Source organism: Kryptolebias marmoratus, linkage group LG22, assembly GCF_001649575.2.
Source record: "Kryptolebias marmoratus isolate JLee-2015 linkage group LG22, ASM164957v2, whole genome shotgun sequence".
Taxonomy (NCBI): domain Eukaryota; kingdom Metazoa; phylum Chordata; class Actinopteri; order Cyprinodontiformes; family Rivulidae; genus Kryptolebias; species Kryptolebias marmoratus.
The window spans coordinates 14,640,067-14,660,911 of record NC_051451.1 but is presented as its reverse complement, the minus strand read 5'-3'; the positions used below and the strand labels follow the sequence as shown (position 1 = coordinate 14,660,911).

Sequence of the window (20,845 nt, the reverse complement as noted above, 5' to 3'; positions counted from 1 at the left end):
CCAATCTCTCCTAAGGAGGTGCGGCGTGAAAAAGGAGATTAGCATACAAAATTAGAAGCAGAATGATTTTTTTCTTTTTTTTTTTTTTTAGGGCCAACCTGCCTCATGCCCTCCACCCCCACGGCCCTGCTCTGTCTGGACAAAGTTAATTAAACTAGAATTAAACAGTGAAGGAACTTCCAAGCGCTCAGTGAGGATTACCATGATGAAGGGGAGAACGGGAGGAATTTGTTGAGGCGTAATTGAGAAAGGCGCGAGGGAAGGAGAGTTCGCTGGAAGGCTTTTCTTTTCTCCTTTTGGTTTGCCCAGAAGGAGAGTGTCTTAACCTCTGTGGTGGCAGCGTGAAGAGTAACGTTGTGTTCACTCCAAACCGCGACGTATTGATGCCACAAAGTGTCCTCGTCTGCAGGCTTTTGCTGTGCTTGATTTTATTCAGATCCGTAATATTGTCCCCGACTTTCCCCTTCATCGTGTCCCTGTTTTGTTTCCCTTAGTCTTCTTAGTTTTGAATTTGTTTGTTTTTGAGTATGCGTGTGTGTGAAAATCAAACCCGGATTTATTCGTCACCTTCTGCCCACTCTTCCTGCAATTGAATCCTCCACCTGTGCCGCCGTGTGACACAAAGAAAGGATGAGAACTTCCTTCAGACCGAGTCATGCGCACAGTTCCAAGATTTATTCCTCCGTTACATCACAGCAGAAAAGGAACATCAATCGCTACTAACAATAAAGTAAAACTAAGGGGGAGAACAAAATGCTGTGCAATAAATTAAAAGAAATGTACAGTACAAAGTGCTTGATTTTATGTACAATTAAATACATCAAGAGGGGCAAATGTCAGGGTGGGTTAGGCGATGAAAAGCAAACAGTGCCCCCAAAAATGTCAAACTGCATCAATGTCAAACCATTTCAGAGCTTGATGGGGAAAACACAAAAGAGCTGCTGCAGATAAAAGTTGCTTTTGCCCGCCACTGAAAGGTGGCAGCTGTTCTGTGCCCGTATCTGTGTGGTGTTGGTTTGTTTGTCTATGAGCAAAATGTCTCATGAACCGCTGGAAGGATGTAAATGAAACCAGCAGAAAGTTATCACTGGATGTACCTCTACAGCTGATAAACATTTGGAGTCAACCCAGTTCAAGATGGCCGTCACAGCTAAACAACCTTGGCGAACACCAAAGTGGCTATAACTGTGTTAGTTTTACAGATATTGAGCTAAAATTTGACGTGGTAGTAGCTGAGAGTCACTCACGACACATACTCTGAGCACTACACACTGAGCAACATTTTTGTATAAAACCTTTGCCTTTAACTGATGTAGTTAACCCTGTTTGTCTGTTAGCAAAATATCTCACAAACTAATGGACGTATTTTAATGAAATTCTCAGAAAGAAATTATTAGGTATACATCTGCAACTGGTTAGCTCATGGCGTCAACCCAATTCAAGATGGCCGCCACAGCTAATTTAAATTAGTCAACACGAAAGTGTCTATAACTCAGTCAGTTTTACAGATACTGAGCAACAGTTTGGTGTGGTAGTAGCTGAGAGTCATCCACAGCACATAATCTGAGTGCTAACTCATCTTGAGGGATCTTGCATGCGCGTAAGGCTTGTCCAAATCGACTAAAACTCTGCCATTTCTCAACATAAGATGATCTTAGTTTAAAACTCTGGCATGAAAGGCGGCGGGCGATATGCATTCCTCCAGAGAACGACAGGCCTTGGATGGAAGCCACGGTATCAACAATCAGACTGCTGAATTCCTCCTAAAGGTTTTTGTTCATGAGAATAAATAAGTGAGGACATATTTTGAAGGGAAGCTCTTCCAATGCCCCGTGACCTTTTTAAAACGTTGTAAAAAATATAAAAATATATCTTAAATACATTTATGCTAAAAGAAAAACAGAAATAAGAGAAATCTACAAGCGACCTTCCATCTGTTCTATGATGACTCTGTGCTCATTACGGTCTGAAAGGTGAAGGTGAAGTCTGCCTTGTGCTGATGGAGACGCTCAGTGCTTCTTCCTCAGCCTGAGGTTCTTCCTGCGGCTCGTGGTGCTCTCGTTCCTCCCCCACTGGCCTCCCTTCTTCACGCAGAAGTACTTGGTCACCGTCTTGCGGCACTGCTCGCACTTCACGGCACAGCACCAGTGGAACTTGCAGTTGCAGCTGGACACCATCTCCGTCTTGCGCTCCTCCACAGCAAGCCTGCACTCCCCGCAAAGCCTCTTGCAGCTGCGTCTCTCCGACTTGCTCAGGCCCTTGCCCTTCTTCAGGCACTCGCGGCCCTCGGTGCCCGGCAGGCCCAGGGTGCGGTTTTCCAGGCAGTAGTCGGGCGAGTCCTCTAGGTGCACCAGCTCCTTGCGGGAGATGGAGCTGAAGGTCTCGGCGACGGCGCCGCGGCTGGCCGCGCTGTTCCCCGCTCCCCGGAGGAGGTCCACCTTCACGGCCCTGTGGTACTTCTCCTTCAGATAGTTGCCCACCTCCCTGAACTCAGGCAGCTGCAGCCAGCAGGTCTGGGTGGTGCAGCTTCCTGACACGCCGTGGCACTTGCATGTCCTCTGCATGGTCCCCTTGACGGCCTGCAGACACCAAAAATGGAATACTCACTTTTTCTGACAGTGTCCTTTCAGCTCAGTATGGTTCTGTTTAGGTTGTTTAGACCTGTAGCACTCCTTAAAGGAAGGCATACTGCCCTCCTCCTTTCATGCCAGTTTTAAACTAAGATCATCTTGTGTTAAGAAATGACCTTAAAAAACCTTAAAAATGAAGTTATTTGACAACTCATGCAGTACCTCACATGATCTGTTCATGCTTGGAGTGTGTGTTGTGAATGACTGTCAGCTACTAACTTGTAAAACTGTAAAACTGACAGACTTATGACCATATATTAGAGAGCAAAGGTCTACTAGTTGTGGTGGCCATCTTGAACTGGGTTGACTCTGAAACTTAATCAGATGTCGATGTTACTTCCTGAGAGTTTCATTAAAATCTGCCCAGTGGTTCGTGAGATTTTTTAGTTTTTTGCCAACAGACAAACGGGATTATCTCAAACAGTTAATGGCAACGTTTTACACAGAAATCTCACGCAATGTGTAGTGCTCCGATTATATGTAGGGGGTGACTCTCAGCTACTTCCTCGCCAAATTTTAGCTCAATATCTGTAAAACTGACTGAGTTACAGTCGTGTTTGCGTTTGCTACCATTGCCCAGCTGTGGCTGCCATCTTGAATCACACTGACTCCAAAAGTTAATCAGTTGTAGACATACATCCAATGATTAATTTCTTAAAAGTCTAATTAAAATCAGTTCAGTGGTTCATGAGATACTTTGCTAAAGATACAGACAAACAAACACACAAGGATGTGGGTTAAAGCATTATCGCTCGGCCTTCACCTTCGGCAGCAGGCGATAAATAGCACCAGACCTGCCTGTAGTGTGCATACAAGTGTGTCTGTGGAATCTCTTTTGTCCGTTGATGGATGTGTTGTCAAATTAACTAATTGTATTATTAAAGTTGTCCAGTTAAGTAAAAAAAAGAGGATGAATACATTCAATAGAAGGTCCATTGCAAAGTTTCTTTGTCGTCTTCAGTGTCTGCTGACTTTACCCGACACAAAACAGCTGTCAGTTGAAAAGGGGCGTTTTCTTTCCGTGACGAGGGTACGAACCCTCTGCTGAGGTGAGGCTGAATCAAAGTTTCACATCGAGCGCCATTGTCCCCCCAAAGAATACACGGGAGTATTTATTTAGCATGTTCATTATCAACATGTTTTCTTGCGAGGGAGGACCCATTGAGTGGGGAAATGAAAAAGGAGTTTTTCTCTCTTTCTGTCCCCATTTTTATCTGTTACAATGATGCTCCAGGTGCCATGGGGATCCCAGGGCCCAGCAGGGGGGAGCAAAGGCACCGTAAACAAAGAGCACTTCAGCTGCACGCCTGTGGTCCCCTCAGACTCCCTCGGAGCCAGACAAAGACTAACATAAATGTGGGATCCTTATTGCAAGAATAAAACTAAAACACTTATTTAAAAAAAAAAAAAGCAGAATAATACAGAATGCTGTGCAGTGTCTGGCTCCGCGGGATCTCCAATTAAGCTCGCACCAGCAATTCTGAGATTCCTGAGTTGAGGTATTGTCATAAGGTGCATTCAGCACTGGTAAATAGGCCCTTCTGGTACATCGAACACACTGTTATTATCGGGGACGAGTGGCACCTCACTTATTGCAACGTGAAAGGGATACTTGGGTGGCACACTCAGTGTTCTTCTGAGCGGGGAAAAATAATTCAAAGAGCGCTTTACACTCAGCAATCATTTGGAGGGGCCCTGAGAAATCCCCCCCCCCCCCACCCAAAAAAAAGAAATTTCAACCACCCAGTTTAAAATCAAGGTGCTGACATTGTTTATTTGATCTTATTCTACGAGCTCATCTCTCATTTCAAAGTCGATGGGAGTGAACCGAGGCCAGCTTACTGCACCTTTCGCCCAGCCTCGTTGTTATGGAGATTCATGGCTGCCCGCGCGTCCTGCCCCGTCTCCAAGGCATCAACGAACTGCTTGGAGATGGCCTCGCCGAAGCCAACGTTATCGCTGCAGCCACCCCAGAGCCAGCCATGACCGCCTAGGAAGAGAACAACGAACAAACAAACAAACAAATCTTTTCTGTTTCACATATTATATCATTTGATTTATGTCCAGATTTAGGTGATTCTCTGACCTTGTTGTCCATTTCTGCTGTCATCACAGCCACAGTTATCAAAGTCTCCCAGACTGCAGTTCCTGGTTAGGGTGTACATGACCCCCGCGGAGCTGATGGCGTGGACAAACGCAGCCTCACGGTTTGCTGTCAGCAGAGGAACTCTTTACCAGTCTTGCTCATGAAACTTATTGTTTCATTATACAAATCAGAAAAGGGATTTTATGGATGATACTTATAGTCAAGGAGCATCGCCTTTCGTGAAGTTTGACACTGGTGCATTTTTACAGTTCAAGCTTGAAGCAACGTCACTGCAACATCATTTTCAAGACGCACTCTTTTTGTGTAATACAATGCACAAAAGCAAGTACAGTAAAAAACAAAAAAAAGGACAATTTAGTTTTTATTTCATGTTTATATTTTCTCAAGGTTGAGAAGGTCATAGTTTTAGCTGTTTCACATTTTTCAACTTTACTGTTCAAAAAAAGACTTTAACTTCAAAATTTTACACTTTACCCGGTCAGTTTTCTACATTTTGTTCAGGAGTACAACACAAGTACTGATGGTACTCCAGCTTGTTTAAATGGAGCTAATTTCATTGTGTCAGACATATGTTTGAATCTCAAAACGCTCAAAATAGAGAAGGTCGATGGCTTGTTACCTGAAGTTATAGTTTCGTTTTTTTCAAGTGAAAGTGATCATCCCAAATTATAGATCCATCTCATGACACCCCTGTTTCAAACAATGAAGGTGTTTCCAAAGAGAAGGGCAGTTACAGCATGCCTTGTACTCTGTGTGTGTGTATGTGTGTGTGTGTGAGCTGGTGTCACAGTCGGGGACCTACCACTGCGGAGGCTGCTGTGTGTGGACAGCTGCAGAGCTCTTTCTGGGCAGTTCCAGCGGTCCCAAGCGAACTGGTATTTGCATTCCTCGATGCCCGTCTGAGCTCCTGCTGCCACGCTGCTCGAGTAAATTAGGTAAGCCTGCAGGGGCAGCAGAGATACTGCATGATATAAACTCATAAAACAACCAGAAAGGAGTCTGAAATTCGGCAGCAACGCAAGCAGATGAAAAAGTTAGCACTTTCTTTGAGGATTGACTTGAAGCTAAAAGCCATAAATCGAAAGGAGACACTTAGACATAAGAGAAAAGATTTCATAAGTAAATCAGAAGTTTTGATCAGTACAGCTGAGGCAATAGTTTTATTTTTTTGAGTGGAAGCTGATCTCACATTTACTCAAGGCAAGGAAGGACCAACAAATTATTCAATAGCTTAAATTTAGATCTTTTTCACCCATTATTCTTTATTTTATCAAACTAAACAGGTAGAAAGGGTATATTAGTAGCAGGGAAACAAGTAGAACATTATTATGCCATTCAAACTCTATCAGAAACAGTGAACACAATGACTTGTTGAGCTTTCTCAGACCGGTGCGCTCCATCCTGCTGCTCTGCTGCTTGTTCAGACTGCATGAATGATAATATAACTAATATGTCTCAAGTGGCCTTCAGGGAGATGGAGTACCACCTCTTTCACAGGGGTCTGGCTCACTAATGATGACCACCCACTACAGCCTCTCCTGCCCTCGCTGCTTAACACATTCAACCCTTGGATACACAGAGCCTCTGAATAAGGTCAAGTGTACCGTGGGGGGGGGGGAGAAAAAAAAATCACAAAAGGCCAAGAATATCACTGATTTAGAGCCTTTGTTGAATATAGACAGGTAGCTGAGCTTGTCGATCTACTTCACACAGGGGACTGGGGTTTCTCTCCCTGTTTCTGTTGGGGGAAGAAAAAGAAAGAGGAGGAAAGATCAAAAGAAAGTTGGCTTACCTTGGGTCCAGTCATCAGGAAATTATTCACTGACCTGGAAAAGGAGACAGCTTATTCATTCAGAGAAGCTCCGCAAATTCCTCTGCTAACGTCTCTCATTAGTGTGCTGCGGATCACGTTAAACCGTGACACCATCCAAACTGCGTGGGAGCAAATGCGTTCAGCTGAAGGCCCGTGGTTGGTCTTCGCGTGTTCTGGTTGTAAATGTCTTAATGACTGCCTACATCCTTGTGAACAAAGTAAATGTCGATGAATTTAAAAGCTCACAACCTTTTCTGGAAACGAAAACACTCATGTGACCAATCAAAAAGGTGGCAAATGAACCCTGAACTGAGAGCAAATTGTTCGTTCACAAGCAACTACTCTCTTTTTATATCAAGCATCATTGGAAACATGTTCTGTTGAAGTTCATCAAATAAATCCAGGAACCGTTTTCCTCTTTATGTAATTTTCTGACTCATGAACCTGTTTTTTTTCAGCAAATCTAACCTAAAACCTTAGGATGAGGAAAATAATAATATTCAGTGGTGAATGAAACTTACCAGCAGCAGCATGACCTCATGTGAGTCATAAGTATGAAAATGTAATAAAAAGCCTCCCAGTGGATGAACATCCTGACAGGTGAGGGTGCTGACTCGTCCCAGAAGCCTGCAGACAGCACAAAGGATGGAGAGGAAACTGAGCTACCAGCACATGAAACTTCACCAGGAGCGATCAGGACTCAAGGAGGGGGCTCTGAAATGGAGCTCCTCTCGTCCCAACAAGAGATTATCTGCTTAATTAAAGATTTTCCCCCCTTCTTAGCCTCCTGGCCAATCAGAAGGTTTTGCACCAAGGAGAGACTGAAATGATCAAAAGGGCACCCTGGGCCTTCAGGGCCGGGCAACGGTGGCTTCCCTGCCTCCATTCAAGAGCAAGGGAAGATCCGTTTAATCCTGCAGGAAAAGAGTNAGAGCAAAAACCCCCGAAATTCTGCTCAGAAAATGGGTTTATTTAAGATATCTAAGGCGCAGCTTATTGTCAGGGATTAGTGGAAGATAGAGGTCTGGTTTGACGATAGGGCTGCAAAAATGAGTCCGTGTTTTCGAGGAAGTAATTCTGGATTTCACAAAGGTGTGATTAAATCAGAGCTGAAACACAGAGACTATTACTCAGACCGACACCCAGCCCATCCTGGTTGGTTGTTTTATTTCACGCAACAAACTTCCTGGATGAGTTCAGATTGAGCTGTTACTGTTAATCCACACGCAGTTTAGACAAATGCAAGATGCTGTGCTCAGTGAGGTGTTATTATTACGAATTTCAACGCATCCTTTTGATAAGAAAAAAAAAAAATTTAACATAAATAATTTAAATTCTCAGAAAATCTCTAAGGAGGATGAGCACCAGACTGAAAAAACAAAACAAAACAAAACAAAACAAAACAGGAAAACAGTGATGCTGATCAGATTTGGGAGAATCTGCATCACTAATCCAGACGGTGCTGTCCTAATACTGCATAAAGTGTTATTAGCCCCCAACTGACCTCACAGGTCTCTTTCCTTTGACTCAGGCAGGACTTCTCCAAACTTCTTGTGTGCAAATTAGGATTAAAGAAATGTAAATTATTTTGGAGACAGAGACTTTTAAAGGGATGCTCTTGGATTAAGAAGAAAAAAGAAATTACTGAGATGAGACAAAAGTAGAAACTATCTTGTTGTTTGATTAAATCCTTCTTTTATATAATAAAATAAATTATTGGTCCACAAACAGACAGCTCAATTAGGCCTGTTGACTGAAGTAATAAAAGATCTTTATTTATTCATTAAAAAAAATGATTGCAGGCATAATGGAATGTGAATGTCACTGGGAACAATAATTAAATAAACTTTTCATTTCAAGATTAATAGGCATGTAATGAGAAAAATAAATAAATACACAAGTTATGCAATAAATTGTCTGTACTACAACAGATGTTATAATGTTAAAATTGCTGCAAATTTCTTGTGCAAAATGTCCTTTTGCTTCCAGTAACAAGTAAAAAAAATAACTTTACTGTCCCCAAAAAGTTTCACCCTTTGCAGTTTTTGTTGTTGTTTTTGCTTTTTTCAGCTACAGACAGACCCTCCTGCAGAAATATTTTGTAAAACACTTTATTTTTAATTTATTCTTATTCAGTTTTATTGCAGGTTTTTGTTTTGGGTTTTTTTGTAGGCTAAGTGTGAAAACTTTGCTGGATTTTGCAACAAAACCTTTCCTGGAATAATCTGTAAAACTTTTAAAGGATCTTCAAGAAATCTTTCAGGAGTGCTGTCTCTGTTTATACATTTTAAAAATGTTATTTTATTTGAAATGCTTTGGTTGCACTGAGCTAATAACATACTGTATGTTAGACCAAATAAAAGATGTGAAAACTACAGAAATAACCCTCAGTTAACGTCTGCTCTTTAGGCTACTAAAGGCATTTTTAAGCTTTTTTTAAATGATCTGTAAAGTTTGCAGTTAAATTCTAAGCCAGCCATTTATCTCAAAAAGCTTTGACATCAGGTGAAGACTTCCCCTTAAATCCGCCAGACGCATGAGACAAGTTTGGACGTATCAGTCTGAAACTGTCTGCCTGACCACGGTGAATAGTTGGAGCTTTCACACCGAGGTGCTCCACAGCATGAAGAGGATGGCCTGACAGTCAGCAGCCAGTGGACAAAGGGCTGATGTCACTGATGTGGTGACAGAGGTCAGCAGTTGTGGCTCCACTTATAGTAGGCTGGCGGCAGTTTTCCGTAGCGTGCAGTATTTCTTGTCCTGCTTACACAGACAATAAACTCACAGAACAGAGGGAAGGATGTGCAAGGCATGCTGCTGTCTGGCATTAAAAAAAGTCCTCAAGAAATAGAGAAAAAAACTAATATCCTTGAAGAGTCTTGATAGCAAACACCCCCACTGGCCATATCATCTCTCCCAAGGCTCCTTATTCTTACTTATACTGATTGTAGTCCTTATGTTTCCACAAGTTCTGCAGCCTTGTTGTAAATTAATAATATACACCACAATCCTTCCCTGCAGAGGACCTCTGAACAGACCTTTCCAGACAGTATTTTTGGTCTCACTGCAGGTTTCTGTGAGCTTTGAGCTGCGGTCACTGTTTGAGGAAAGTAAACATCAAAAACATCCTCTCCTTGGCCAAACCCTGCATCTACAGTCCTCCCATTTATTCTTAGTGCTTCTTCCAAACAACCTGATTACCTGTTGGAACTCCTTAGTCTTCGCGTGAGAGAGGCCGTACTGATGTACGAGAAATATGCTTTAAGGACAAAAGTCTTTGGCCACACATGTTAACTGCTGAGTCTAAGTGTTTCGGTCAGGGTTCGGGCTCGGTCCCTGATCTTCCACGATGGGCAAACTTAATGTCGGTTGCAGTTTGGCTGCTCCTCGCCCAGCTGTAAGCCTCCCACACCGCTGTTTCGGTTTCATTTAACGACTGTGATCCAAATGCTGATTGTCAGCACCAGTTTGGTTAACTGAGTGATCACACACAAGGTTGTAACCCCATAAAGTTCCTGACTGTGTGCAAAAGGTGGTCACGCCCAAACATAAAAAATAAATAAATAAATAAAGATCAGATTTAGTTTTAAAACTGACAAAAACAAGTGCAACTTTGCTGCATAAAAACGTGATTTATTTCAAGTACATACAATAGGTACAAAATAACATTCTTTTCAAATAAATGTGGCATTTTTCCAACACCAGAAACGTGTTGCTCTGTAAAAGAGGGATTTGTGACAAATGTCTCAACAGGTTTTTTTGAAAAATATTATTTTTATTTTTTTTACAAATTTTAATCTTATTGTAGAGTAAACGTTCCACTTGGTAACACGTTAGTTAAATTGCAACAGCCCACATTTGCTTATGGATTTGCTTCTTTAAGATTACAGAGGGAATACAAACAAGTGATTTTGCAGAAATGTTAAGTCACATTATATTTCTAAATAATGAACTTTACATTTTAACCATGTGGACAACCTTAGTTAAGGCATTTGGGCCAAAGATTTCAATCATAGTGCACTCTAAAAGATAATTGCACCTCTTACACGTCTTATTGGTCTCAGTTGATGGAGAGGACAAACACGTGAATATTTCAAAGGACTGCAATCTTATTCTTTATTTCTTAGACTGAGAGGTGTTTCAGTGCAGACTCAATGATGAAGTTGGAGGCATCTTTACAATAAAACCTAAGGTAAAAAGCGATATCAAAATGTCATATATCAGAGACTTTAACCCTTAGCGAGGTGGGAGATGGACGCAGTGGGCGTCAAAAGATTCCCAAGCACGACTCCTTTGAGCTGTATTCACACATGGTGAACCAGGAATGTAAGTAGCCTAAATAAAGGCCCAACTCTGTTGGTAGTAAACTTGAACACGGCAGTCTATTTGTTTAGTGAGACTATTACCAAATGTAGGTAAAGCATTAGCTGAACATATACAAATATCAGGATGAAAATCCTCTCACAAAGCACCACTGACTTTAAAAAAATTACTTCAGCGAAACCACAAGGGTTAGCTTTCAAAGTGCCAAAGAAAACACAAAACATACCAAATTATTAAATAAAAGTTACAGAAAATTACTCTGTAAAAACTGCTTTTGCACACTGCTCGTATTCAGATATGTCAAAGAATATGTTATGGTGGAAAATGTTGTAGTCGAGTTTCTATTGGTTACAAATAATCTGTCGACACAGCAAAGAGACCCTTTATGGACCTTTATGGAAACAGTTATTAAAATATTAGTTTCACCAAAAGGTTTAACTCATGATTAGAAGCATGGTAATCATCGCCACACCAGTGAATTGTTGCTACATCCTCAGCAGTTAGCCCTGTTTGTCGCCCCCCCCCCCCGTTCGCTGCACGCGAGCCTTTATCATCTCTTTCGAAACCTGCTTGCAGTCCCTGGCCAAACCTACGAAGCACATAAGATCTATGAAGGCCGTGGTGAGGTTGATCTTGCAGCCGAACTCACTTGTGGCGTAGTCGAAGGGAAATGTGTGATGGTAGTTGTGGAAGCCTTCCCCTGGAAAAACACAACAGTATCCATACTTGTGAATAAAGGTGATATAATTTGATCAATTCATGCATGTGACTAATAATTTAATGTGGCAACTTGAATGCAGGAAGACATAAGCAGCTTTATTCTAACAACATACAGACTAAAATTCCTCAAAGGTTTCTGCTTTTTTTTAAGACAATCATGCTTTTTTGAATTTTTGACACATCTGTGGATGGAAGTTGTATTATATTACTGAGTTTAAAGAATGTTTGGTATTTGTAGTTCCTGGTTTCTATATCATATCATAATGTTATCAGAAGGACATTCTTGGATGTGGATATGTCATGGCCAGGTTGATAGTATGTTCCATGTGATATAAGCCATGTCACCATCAAGGACAGTGGGAACCATCTTGGAAGCTGATTGGCTCATGGGTTCAGATCATGATTTGCAGAATGAATACATGTCTCCTGTTTTGTTGATAATGTTGTCACAACTTAGTCAGGCTTTCGCACTCTGTATGAACCTCAAAAGATTGTTTTGACTTGTTTAGTTATTTAAGTCTGACGTTATTTCAGAGAAATTCCACATCCCATCTGATATCAGAAAGTAAACCAGTGACGTCTCTTTACACACAAGATTTTTGCTATAAAACATCGAATAAAAATGAGTGATGAATTCTTACCTATGGCACTCAGAGCAACAAATGGATTTTCCCTCGGGTTGATGGCCTTGTCGTAAGGTCTGTTGCCCCACATATGCGCAGCGCTGTTTACCAACCAGGTGGCATTGAGCACCAGGGCGTACCTCAGGAGTCCAGGGACAAAGTACCCCACCATCAGGGACTCCCCCCAAAAGTACCAGGGCACCAGCATCGGAGCGAGGAAGCAGAGGATCACCACAGAGAGTTTGTAGTGCCTGAAACAACAGAACAGGTCGCATCACAGTCAAATCCCCCTTTTATGAGGTTTGATTAAAGCTAAATTTCAAAAGCAAATGCATACACTGTATATATAAACTAGTGCTCCGTGCATAGTTGACTTAACTCCCTGAGCTTGTGGCTTTGACCACTGCTAATCCCCTTTTCCTGAGAGCAAAGTGAAATTCTGGGATTGCTTCCAGAGGAGCAGAATTGTTGACCAATGACCAGTCAGCGTGATAACGATCACTGTTGCTCAATTCACAGTATCATGTGCGATATGGAAGAAAATTAATTTTGCAACACAGATTTACCACTGAGCTTTTCTATCATTGACATGTTGAACTAATTTTTGCTTGAATGGGCATTTCCTTTGATGCACAGAGTTTACAGATGAGTTTAAATAAAGTGCACATCATATCCAGGTGCCATTTTTATTCCTAAATATGCCGCCATGTATGTCAGATGAGGGAATGTTAATGTTAAACTTCAACATCTCCTCACCGTCTCTGGAACATCACCACCTCGTCTGCCTTCAGATCTGCCAGCTGCAGTTTCTGTCCCTTTTCTATGACGTCGGGGTGCTTTCGGACCAGCAGCCAACCAATGTGGGAGAAGAAGAAGCCCCGCTTGGCGTTGTGAGGGTCTGCGTTTGTCTCGGAGTACTTGTGGTGGGCGCGATGATCCCTCGCCCACTCGTAAATATCATTCTACATGCGGAGAAAAAAAAAAGCGGGGGCATACAGAAGACAAGAAGATTACGAGTTGCAGATTATAAGATTAAAGGTTTATTAAAGCCTAAGACTTGGTGCTCTGCTCCCTAACGTTTCTCATTTCAGAAGCGCAACTGCTGCTGAGCTAAGAAAATGTGCAACACATCGGTTTTCGTTTGGTTCACCTGAAACGCCATGGAGTTTCCGAGAGCGAGGAAGACTCGCAGGGGGAGAGAAGCCTTGTAGGATCTGTGGCTCCATAATCTGTGAGCACCACCAGTCACGCCGAGAGCACTGAAAATGTAGCACACTGCAGCTGGGAGGAAGAGAGGCAGGAAGGAGAGGGTCAAACTTCCGCCGCCTCAACTCAAGGTTATTAATACAGGCAAAGAGCTAAAACCCAAGCATGAAAGATTAAAATAGATCACTTAACTTAACCTAAACACGGGCTGTTTAAAAAAAAAGCCGTAGGTTTTGTTTTAAAAACAAGCAAAATGTCAGCTTTTCAAGATGGTTCCACAAGACAGAAGCAAGAAAACGAAAAGCTTTCCATCTGGTTCTGGACCTGGAATATCTGACCAGGGTCTCTGAGAGCAAAGACTTATTGTAAAGTATAGTGAGACAAATGGTTTTAGATGAGAAGAATGTTAAATTCTCTTTATGGTTTTAAAGGAAGCCAATGTAGAGAGGCAAACAAATAGTACAAGCAGAAATATAATCTTGCATGCATGTGGAAAACCCCAAAATGGGTTTTGGAAATGGGAAACGTGATTTGGAAAATCTCTTATGGCAAGACCCATGTAGAGATTAAATTTGAAACCCAATGTTTTTCCACATGTGACATTTACCTTGTTTTACACTACTGTAATTTTACCTGCGTGCGCTTTACATACCACAAGTGCAAAACCTGTTTAACTCCTGTGTTTTCCACCATGGTTGTAGCATTTTGCATCAATTTTAATACATTAAGGAAGTTTTTTGGGTACCAAGCTAAAAAGGCAGAGCAATAGCTCAGCCTGGATGTCTGACAACTGTTGTTCGAGGACACTTTGGACTAAAACGTTGCTTTAGAAAAGCCACACGCTTCCCATGTGAAAAATCGTATGTGCTCACATGAAATGATGTCAAAAAAATGGAAGACATCTGTGAAACATACATGTAACCTGTAGTTTTAGAACATTTTTATGGTCACATGTGTAACGTTTCTCACGCGGCACACTCCGCTATTGTTATTTCCGCGTGTCCTCCATGGCACCACATGTTTTTTGTTTTTTTTTTATCTGTAAGGTTGTTGAGTTCTTCCGATAATGGAATGCAGCTTTAAAAGTCTAAGAGTTTAAAACTTAAATTCTTGGCCAAAAGTGACTCCAAGTTTTTTCGCTGTAGCACAAAAGGCCAACTCCAAGAATACGCTATAAGTGAATCTCAAAGTGTTCCGGGGCACCAATAATGACCCCAGTTTAAAAAATATTTTTACACCCATGAGTGCAGAGTCACTGGGACGCCATGCCCTTTTCGCAGCACCCAGGGCTTTGCGCTTCGAGAAGAGTCGCCTGTGTGCAGCAGGCCGGCAGAAGCGCGCAGGTCAGCCCTCGCACTTTTGTTGTTCTAAAACTGGTGAGCGCGTTCGGATGTGGAGCCCAGACGAGGCCAGCCGGGACCTGAGACCCGGGAGGCTTCTGGATGGCGGTGAGCATTCTGCTGTGGTGCCACGCCGCTCACAATGGGACGTCTATAGGAGCCATCATTGTGCTTTGTCTTCCCCGGCGAAATATTCCGCGGCCAAACATTGCAGTGAGAGGGAAAATGATACAGTGCCAGACTGGAAACAAAGTTGAGATTGTTCCGGAATTCTGAGTCATGGCTCAAAAGTCTACATATATAGGTCACCGGGGGAAAAAAAGCAGAATATCCAAAAGATCTGTTTGATTTCTTCAATTTTGGGACATGACCTTGTGATTGGCAAAGGTTGTCTCTATGTTTGTGCATCTGCTGTGAATTTGAAATATTCAAACCAAAAATGAAGGCAACTTTGAACAAAAACAGATTCATTTTAAATAATACTTTTGCAATGAAGCAAAAAAAAAAAAACTTATATTTTTACCAGCTGGGGCCAGAGAGATAAGGGAGACTATGAACACCTAAGCCTAAATTCCCAACTGAGATCAATTAAATCACCTCATAAGTATATGGTTTTCTTTTATCAATACTTTATTAGTTCACAGTTAGAGATTATTTATGAGGGACGTTTCCATGAAAGGACCAGACTTTAAACATTTCTCCAAGGATCACAAAAAGATCCAAGGGAAAATGTGATCTTTTGTACTTTTGGGGCGAATTGTAATACTTTTAAAGATTAATTATTTGGAAGACAGTGTTCCGGTCTGGTGTGACGAAAATTAAAAACAAAATGAACACCTTTAGTGAGTCGTGAGATTTTCATGAAGACATTATCTGACTCCATCAGAAAGAAACTTGAATTTCCTCAGAAAACAGCATAGATATCTTTCCGTTATATAAGTTTAAGTGAGGACAATGAGGTAATAAATCCTAAACAGGGGAGGGAGTTTAAGTCTGATGAGCTCATATATCATAAAAACATAAAGCTTTAGGAAAGGCCTGATCAAAGTCTGCACAGAGACCACAGGGACTCTTGAAAAGCAGATTTTGCTCACGAAAGCAAAGAAATAATTTTAAACAAAGTCTGCCAGAGCAATGCCAATTAGTGACTGGGGTAAATTTGGGTCTTATTAAAGATGACACAGCTGTTCAGAGGTGTGACAGTTGCCTTTCCCCCTCAGATCAGACACAGTTCAGACTCAGATAAAAATAGAAAAAAGGAAACATGATGGATGGATGAGTTAAAATCAGGCCAGATGACTCATTCGTCACAATTCTTCCCACAGGCTTGAGCCTTTAGGCTGTGGTGCGCACAGCATCAGCGCATTCTGATAAAAAAAAAATCAGCAAAGCCAACATTCCCTGAATACTTACTCCATGCTAGAGTTAAAGGCGACGCGGCGGGGATGAGGAAGAGTCCGTAGAGCGCCCCGGCGTGCAGCAGAGACATCAGGATGATGTTCCTCCAAACCAAAACCATCGGCGGCGTCCCGGCTTTCTCTCTGTACGTGTCGTCGAAAACATCGTCCGCAGTCCACGTCTCTGCCGCGGATTGCCCGTTCTGCTGCTTGGAAGAGGGGGGACTTCCGATCGCGGTCATTTTGGGGCTTGTTTTTTTTTTTTTTGCTGTTTCTAAAGAGAGAAGGGGGGAAGCAGAGCGGACAGATGCTGCTCAGTTTGATGCGCAGCGTGAAGCACAGAGAGAGAGAGAGAAGGGGCTGCTACTGCTGCTGCTGCTGCTGCTACTGCACCCAGCGGCCACGACGCTCCTCAGTGGCTCCAAAGATAAATTTATGTTTTCATGCATCACATCCGTCTTATCTGCTTTCTGCACCGCCGCTCATAATACCTCATCAGACACACAGAAATCTGCAAAAACCGCACATTTTACAAGTCCTAATTGGAGCTGATGAGGCCAATTAAAGGCTTTGGCACTCATAGAAGGAGTGCATATCGCCCGCCTCCTCTTAATGTCAGGGTGTTGAAGACGACCCTCAGCTAGAGCCACACCAAATGTTCCCTCAGGGTCTGTAAAGTTTGATTATGTTGTTATATATATGTTGACTAATCCAATATTAACTTTCTGAAAGTTTCATTAAAATCCACCCAGTGGTTTGTGAGATATTTTGCTAACAGACAAACAGGGCGGACTGCAACAATTAATGCCAAAGTTTACAGCCAAGACTTTGCGCAATGAATAACATGACTCTCAGCAACAAGTATGCCACATTTTACCACAATATCTGTCAAATTGACTAAGTTACAGCTGTGTTTGTGTTTTAAAATCAGCTGGCTGTGGCAGCCATCTTGATTTGTGTTGGCTCCAAAAGTGAATCCCTTGTAAGAATACATTTCATGATTATTTCCTGAAAGTCATTACATTTTTTCTGGCATTTTATATTTCATTTATGAACCAAAATGTATATTTTCACACACAAAACACCACCTTGTTTGCAATCCATTAATCAGTCAACAGAAAGCTATCACTTCTCTAACTTATTAGGAATCTTTTGTAATGGTATTTCTCTTTTTAGTCACATAAAAAAAATAGACAAAATCTGGGGATGAGAAGAATTCATAATGAAATGCCTTTACAGACAGAATACCTATTTTAGACTATTAACACCTGCAAGTCTGATGAGATGGTCTATTTGCATTTTTTTTTTTTACATTTCAGTATTTTTACATAAGAAACCTACATACCCAGCTAAAGGTTTTGGCATTTTAAGTTCCATTTATTTGTTTCTTCGATAAATAAAATCTACAGATTTTGTGTAAAATAATGTACCCCGGATGAGGATCGTTCAAATTCGTTCGACTCGAGCAGCTTCTGATGGGGTCTACTCACCGTCAGCTCTGCCTCTGCAGCGTCCCAGCTCGGATACCGGATGGATGTGAGGATTATCGAAGATGTGACACCGGCGCCTCGATCCTCGGCCACTGCAGAGCTCCTGCTACCTCAGCTCGTATAAAAGCAGACGGACTGCTAGGTGTGGAAACAGATGCAACCAGTTGTAAATACCCCATTGGCTATTCGCTCAGCTTATGTTGACCTCCCTCCACCTTTTTTTTTTTTTTCTTCCTCCCCAATCATACATAATCTGTTGCTCAATCTTTCAAATCTATTTTTAATTGGTGGGCATAAAAGTGAATAAATATTGCAAGATGTTGCAAAGTCTCCTCATCTGACTCATCTGACACAAAGATGATGTCACACGGAGACCGTCACATGCAGGTCACTTTCTGGACAAAATAGTTTGTTGCATTTAGATGTTCAGGTAATATCTTAACAAGTCTCAATTTGGTACAAAGAGGGCAGAGATGATTTAGAGGTTTCTTAACACGCGAACCACTTCTGGCTTCCTCTCGCTGGAAACATGACCTCGCGTGAACGATGGTTACCTCTCAGGAGATCTTATCACTCCTATTGTGCACTCCTGATGCGATGACCTTTAGTGAACTGGAATGAATGGGATGAACTGACACAGAGATTGCGAAACAGATAGTTTGGGTCAGTGCCGATCAGTCTGAAGTGGGCTTGGTGCCACCTGCTGTATAAACGCAGAGACTGGAGGGAGACTTCAGACAACTTACACAGCAATGTGGGAGAAAAAGAAAATGCCGTGAAACAGCAATTAAATACGGACATTTTTCATTTGTGACTTAGTATATTGTCTTGATCTCTTAGAGCTTAAACTAAACTTGTTTTTTTATAAAGATGAGAAAGTCAAACTTGCTGCATTTTTTAAAATAAAGTTTCCAGTTTTATATCATAAGCAGGTATTTGCAGTAGTCATTTTTGCACCTCCCAGGTAAATTTTTTTACATTTAGGTGGACCTGTTAAATGTAATGTAACACGTGTCAAAAAGAAAATTTTTATTGAAACCCACATTTGACCAAAAAGGGTTTGCTACCTCTCAAAAAGAAGCACCAGCTCACAGTGAGAAGTATGTGGGAACATGTCCACAGGCACAGCCAGAGTGGGAGAAAAGGCGTCTCCTGTGAGCTTTTTCTGTGGGTCGGGAGCACAACAGAGCTCCCTGAAGTTCCTCATAGCCTCCCCGTCGGGTTTACAGGAAACGTAGACCAGCCTGCGGATGGCGGCCTGGTTCCGCAGCGCTCTGACCACTTTGTGGTGGAGGCCGGCTCGAGACGGGTTGACCACAGCCGTGAGGCCTCCACCTGCGGAACTCAACCGAGACATTAGCCCAGGAAGCACCGCCTCCGCCTTACCGGGGATAAACTCGCAGTTCGACACGTCGTTGAGAGCCGCGTTGTGGACGGCATCCCTCACTGCCTGCTCTATGAGCTCAATGCCGATAATCCGGTCCACTCTGGGGGACAAAGCGATGCCGATGGCGCCCGTGCCGCAGCACACGTCCAGAAGAGTGCCTCCACTTTGCGCCCGCCCTTCTCCTCGCTCAGTGTTCGGCAGGCAGAGGTCCCTCACTGTGCCGTACAGCACCTCGGCCGCCGCCTGGTTCACCTGGAAAAATGCATCGGCGGAGATGCGGAACTTGAAGCCGAGCACCTGTGATTCCAAAAACAATACAAGAAAAACAATCAAGTCACTGCATCAATTCAGAGTCTCCCAACTTTTAAAATTAAAGACTTAAAGAAGCATTTATTTGTCTGTCTGATATTTTACAGTCGAAAGTGTAAATTTAAAAGGTACTCATTGCAAAGTCATACCCATATTTTAGAACTGCACATCAGTATATCTGGACAACTCCTGGAGTAAACTCTTTCAAACTGCTCCCCTTGATATATCTCAGGATAACTTGTGTTCCGTTTTGTTTTACAGTTTTTTTATCAAGACAAAAATGGACCTGCAGTCAGCGATCATAACTATTTCCTGCTGCAGTCCGATAAGAGATAAGATTACGTGTGCCTCACCTCCTCATATATGTAAGGCTGGCCGTGCAGGAGCTGGTAGGGGGATTCCTCGTGCGTGCAGCGAGTCATGCAGCTTTCCTGGAAGAACAACGAGTCCACTTCGCACACAGAGCCGGGCCCCTGTGTGAAATACTCCACCAGCTCGGCCTTATGGACAGCCACCTCATCGGGGCTTAGTGTCTGCGGGTGAAAGTACACCATCACCATGGTGTGGCCCCGGGCGTTGGTCCTCACCGTGACCTCTCTCCAGTGGCCCCCGGTGTGGAAAAGCAGACAGGGGTCCAGTGGGGAGCGGCGGATGAAGTCCTGGTAGCATCTGGCCACCAGCTTGTGCTTCTCTGGCATGTTAAGCAGGTGGTCTGCGTTGACGCACACAATGCTTCCCTCCCTGCCAGTCCCAATATAAAACCCAACTGTCTTTGGGTTGCCATCCACTCCTTTGTTGACTGAAAATGTGGATTTATTGCGGTAGCCATCTCTGACAGGGGATGGGAGAACAGGCAGGACAGGGAAGCTGGGTTTACCTGCATTGGGTGATGATGATGATGATGATGATGATGATGGTGACAGGAAGTCCTCTGAAAGACGCAGTGAAAGCTGAGACATGATCCTGTCCTGATGCTGTAGCTTGACTTGGAGTTGCTGCTCGTAGCTCAGCCTCCACAGAGGGGTGACCTGGTCAGCCAGCCTCTCCTCCCAGGAAACACCCCCATCATCCCAGGGAGGCTTCCTCGGACTTTTCCTCCTCCAGCGGTTCTTGGACGGGGCTCTGTCGGCTGAAACACTGGAGCTGGGAGCTGAAAACAGCAGGCAGGGTCTCCTCAGGGGAAACAGGATGTTCTGTTTGACAGATGTGACCGACCTGCAGCGTGTCGCCACCAGAGTCATTCTTATTGTCAAATAAGATCAGTTCGAGGTGAAACTAAGGCACTAACTTTAAATATTAACTGGGAAAACTGATGCTCAACCTGCATGGAGCATGCCATTGACTTCCTTATTTTCTTCTTCTTCTGAAAGACGGTTTACTGGCCGATTGGTAAGCAGCATAGAGGTGCATCACTGCCACCTAGTGGACTGGAGGAGTTAACAGCAGCTGGGGGGATATATACCTTTGAGAATAACATCAGAATACTGGGCCAAAGCAAAG

General features: G+C 42.8%; 3 protein-coding genes across 4 annotated transcripts; all 3 read right to left on the bottom strand.

The window, feature by feature from the left end:
* Positions 1 to 653: 653 nt before the first annotated feature.
* wnt8b (wingless-type MMTV integration site family, member 8b) lies at positions 654 to 7,428 on the bottom strand. The gene is made up of 6 exons (XM_017427441.2): positions 7,072 to 7,428; positions 6,530 to 6,563; positions 5,540 to 5,678; positions 4,717 to 4,842; positions 4,478 to 4,620; positions 654 to 2,579 (listed from the first exon to the last, which is right to left on the bottom strand). The coding sequence occupies exons 1-6, from the start codon at positions 7,140 to 7,142 to the stop codon at positions 2,010 to 2,012; spliced, it is 1,083 nt and encodes a 360-aa protein (XP_017282930.1). The 5' UTR covers positions 7,143 to 7,428; the 3' UTR covers positions 654 to 2,009.
* Positions 7,429 to 10,167: 2,739 nt separating this feature from the next.
* Positions 10,168 to 16,433, bottom strand: scdb (stearoyl-CoA desaturase b). The gene is made up of 5 exons (XM_017428133.3): positions 16,176 to 16,433; positions 13,367 to 13,497; positions 12,973 to 13,178; positions 12,235 to 12,467; positions 10,168 to 11,573 (listed from the first exon to the last, which is right to left on the bottom strand). The coding sequence occupies exons 1-5, from the start codon at positions 16,399 to 16,401 to the stop codon at positions 11,374 to 11,376; spliced, it is 996 nt and encodes a 331-aa protein (XP_017283622.1). The 5' UTR covers positions 16,402 to 16,433; the 3' UTR covers positions 10,168 to 11,373.
* A 1,216-nt stretch (positions 16,434 to 17,649) lies between these two features.
* trmt2b (tRNA methyltransferase 2 homolog B) lies at positions 17,650 to 20,722 on the bottom strand. 2 transcript variants are annotated; one of them, XM_037973665.1, is made up of 3 exons: positions 19,699 to 20,722; positions 18,717 to 19,333; positions 17,650 to 17,787 (listed from the first exon to the last, which is right to left on the bottom strand). In XM_037973665.1, the coding sequence occupies exons 1-3, from the start codon at positions 20,584 to 20,586 to the stop codon at positions 17,703 to 17,705; spliced, it is 1,590 nt and encodes a 529-aa protein (XP_037829593.1). In that variant the 5' UTR covers positions 20,587 to 20,722; the 3' UTR covers positions 17,650 to 17,702. The 2 variants fall into 2 exon arrangements, with proteins under 2 accessions (XP_037829593.1, XP_017288443.1); XM_017432954.3 differs by having other exon boundaries at positions 17,650 to 19,333.
* Between the last annotated feature and the right edge of the window lie 123 nt (positions 20,723 to 20,845).

Excerpts from the sequence above, each read along its gene's own strand:
- wnt8b (XM_017427441.2), bottom strand. The coding sequence starts at position 7,142 with ATGTTCATCCACTGGGAGGCTTTTTATTACATTTTCATACTTATGACT. Across the intron at positions 4,843-5,539 it reads ACACAGCAGCCTCCGCAGTG|CAAACCGTGAGGCTGCGTTT; the intron begins GTAGGTCCCCGA and ends CTCTGCTGACAG. Across the intron at positions 2,580-4,477 it reads ACAACGAGGCTGGGCGAAAG|GCCGTCAAGGGGACCATGCA; the intron begins GTGCAGTAAGCT and ends TGGTGTCTGCAG.
- scdb (XM_017428133.3), bottom strand. The coding sequence starts at position 16,401 with ATGACCGCGATCGGAAGTCCCCCCTCTTCCAAGCAGCAGAACGGGCAA. Across the intron at positions 13,179-13,366 it reads GAAACTCCATGGCGTTTCAG|AATGATATTTACGAGTGGGC; the intron begins GTGAACCAAACG and ends CTCCGCATGTAG. Across the intron at positions 11,574-12,234 it reads TGTTGCTCTGAGTGCCATAG|GGGAAGGCTTCCACAACTAC; the intron begins GTAAGAATTCAT and ends GTGTTTTTCCAG.
- trmt2b (XM_037973665.1), bottom strand. The coding sequence starts at position 20,586 with ATGACTCTGGTGGCGACACGCTGCAGGTCGGTCACATCTGTCAAACAG. Across the intron at positions 19,334-19,698 it reads AGCCTTACATATATGAGGAG|GTGCTCGGCTTCAAGTTCCG; the intron begins GTGAGGCACACG and ends TTGGAATCACAG. Across the intron at positions 17,788-18,716 it reads CTGGTGCTTCTTTTTGAGAG|CAGTCCGTCTGCTTTTATAC; the intron begins GTAGCAAACCCT and ends TTCCACACCTAG.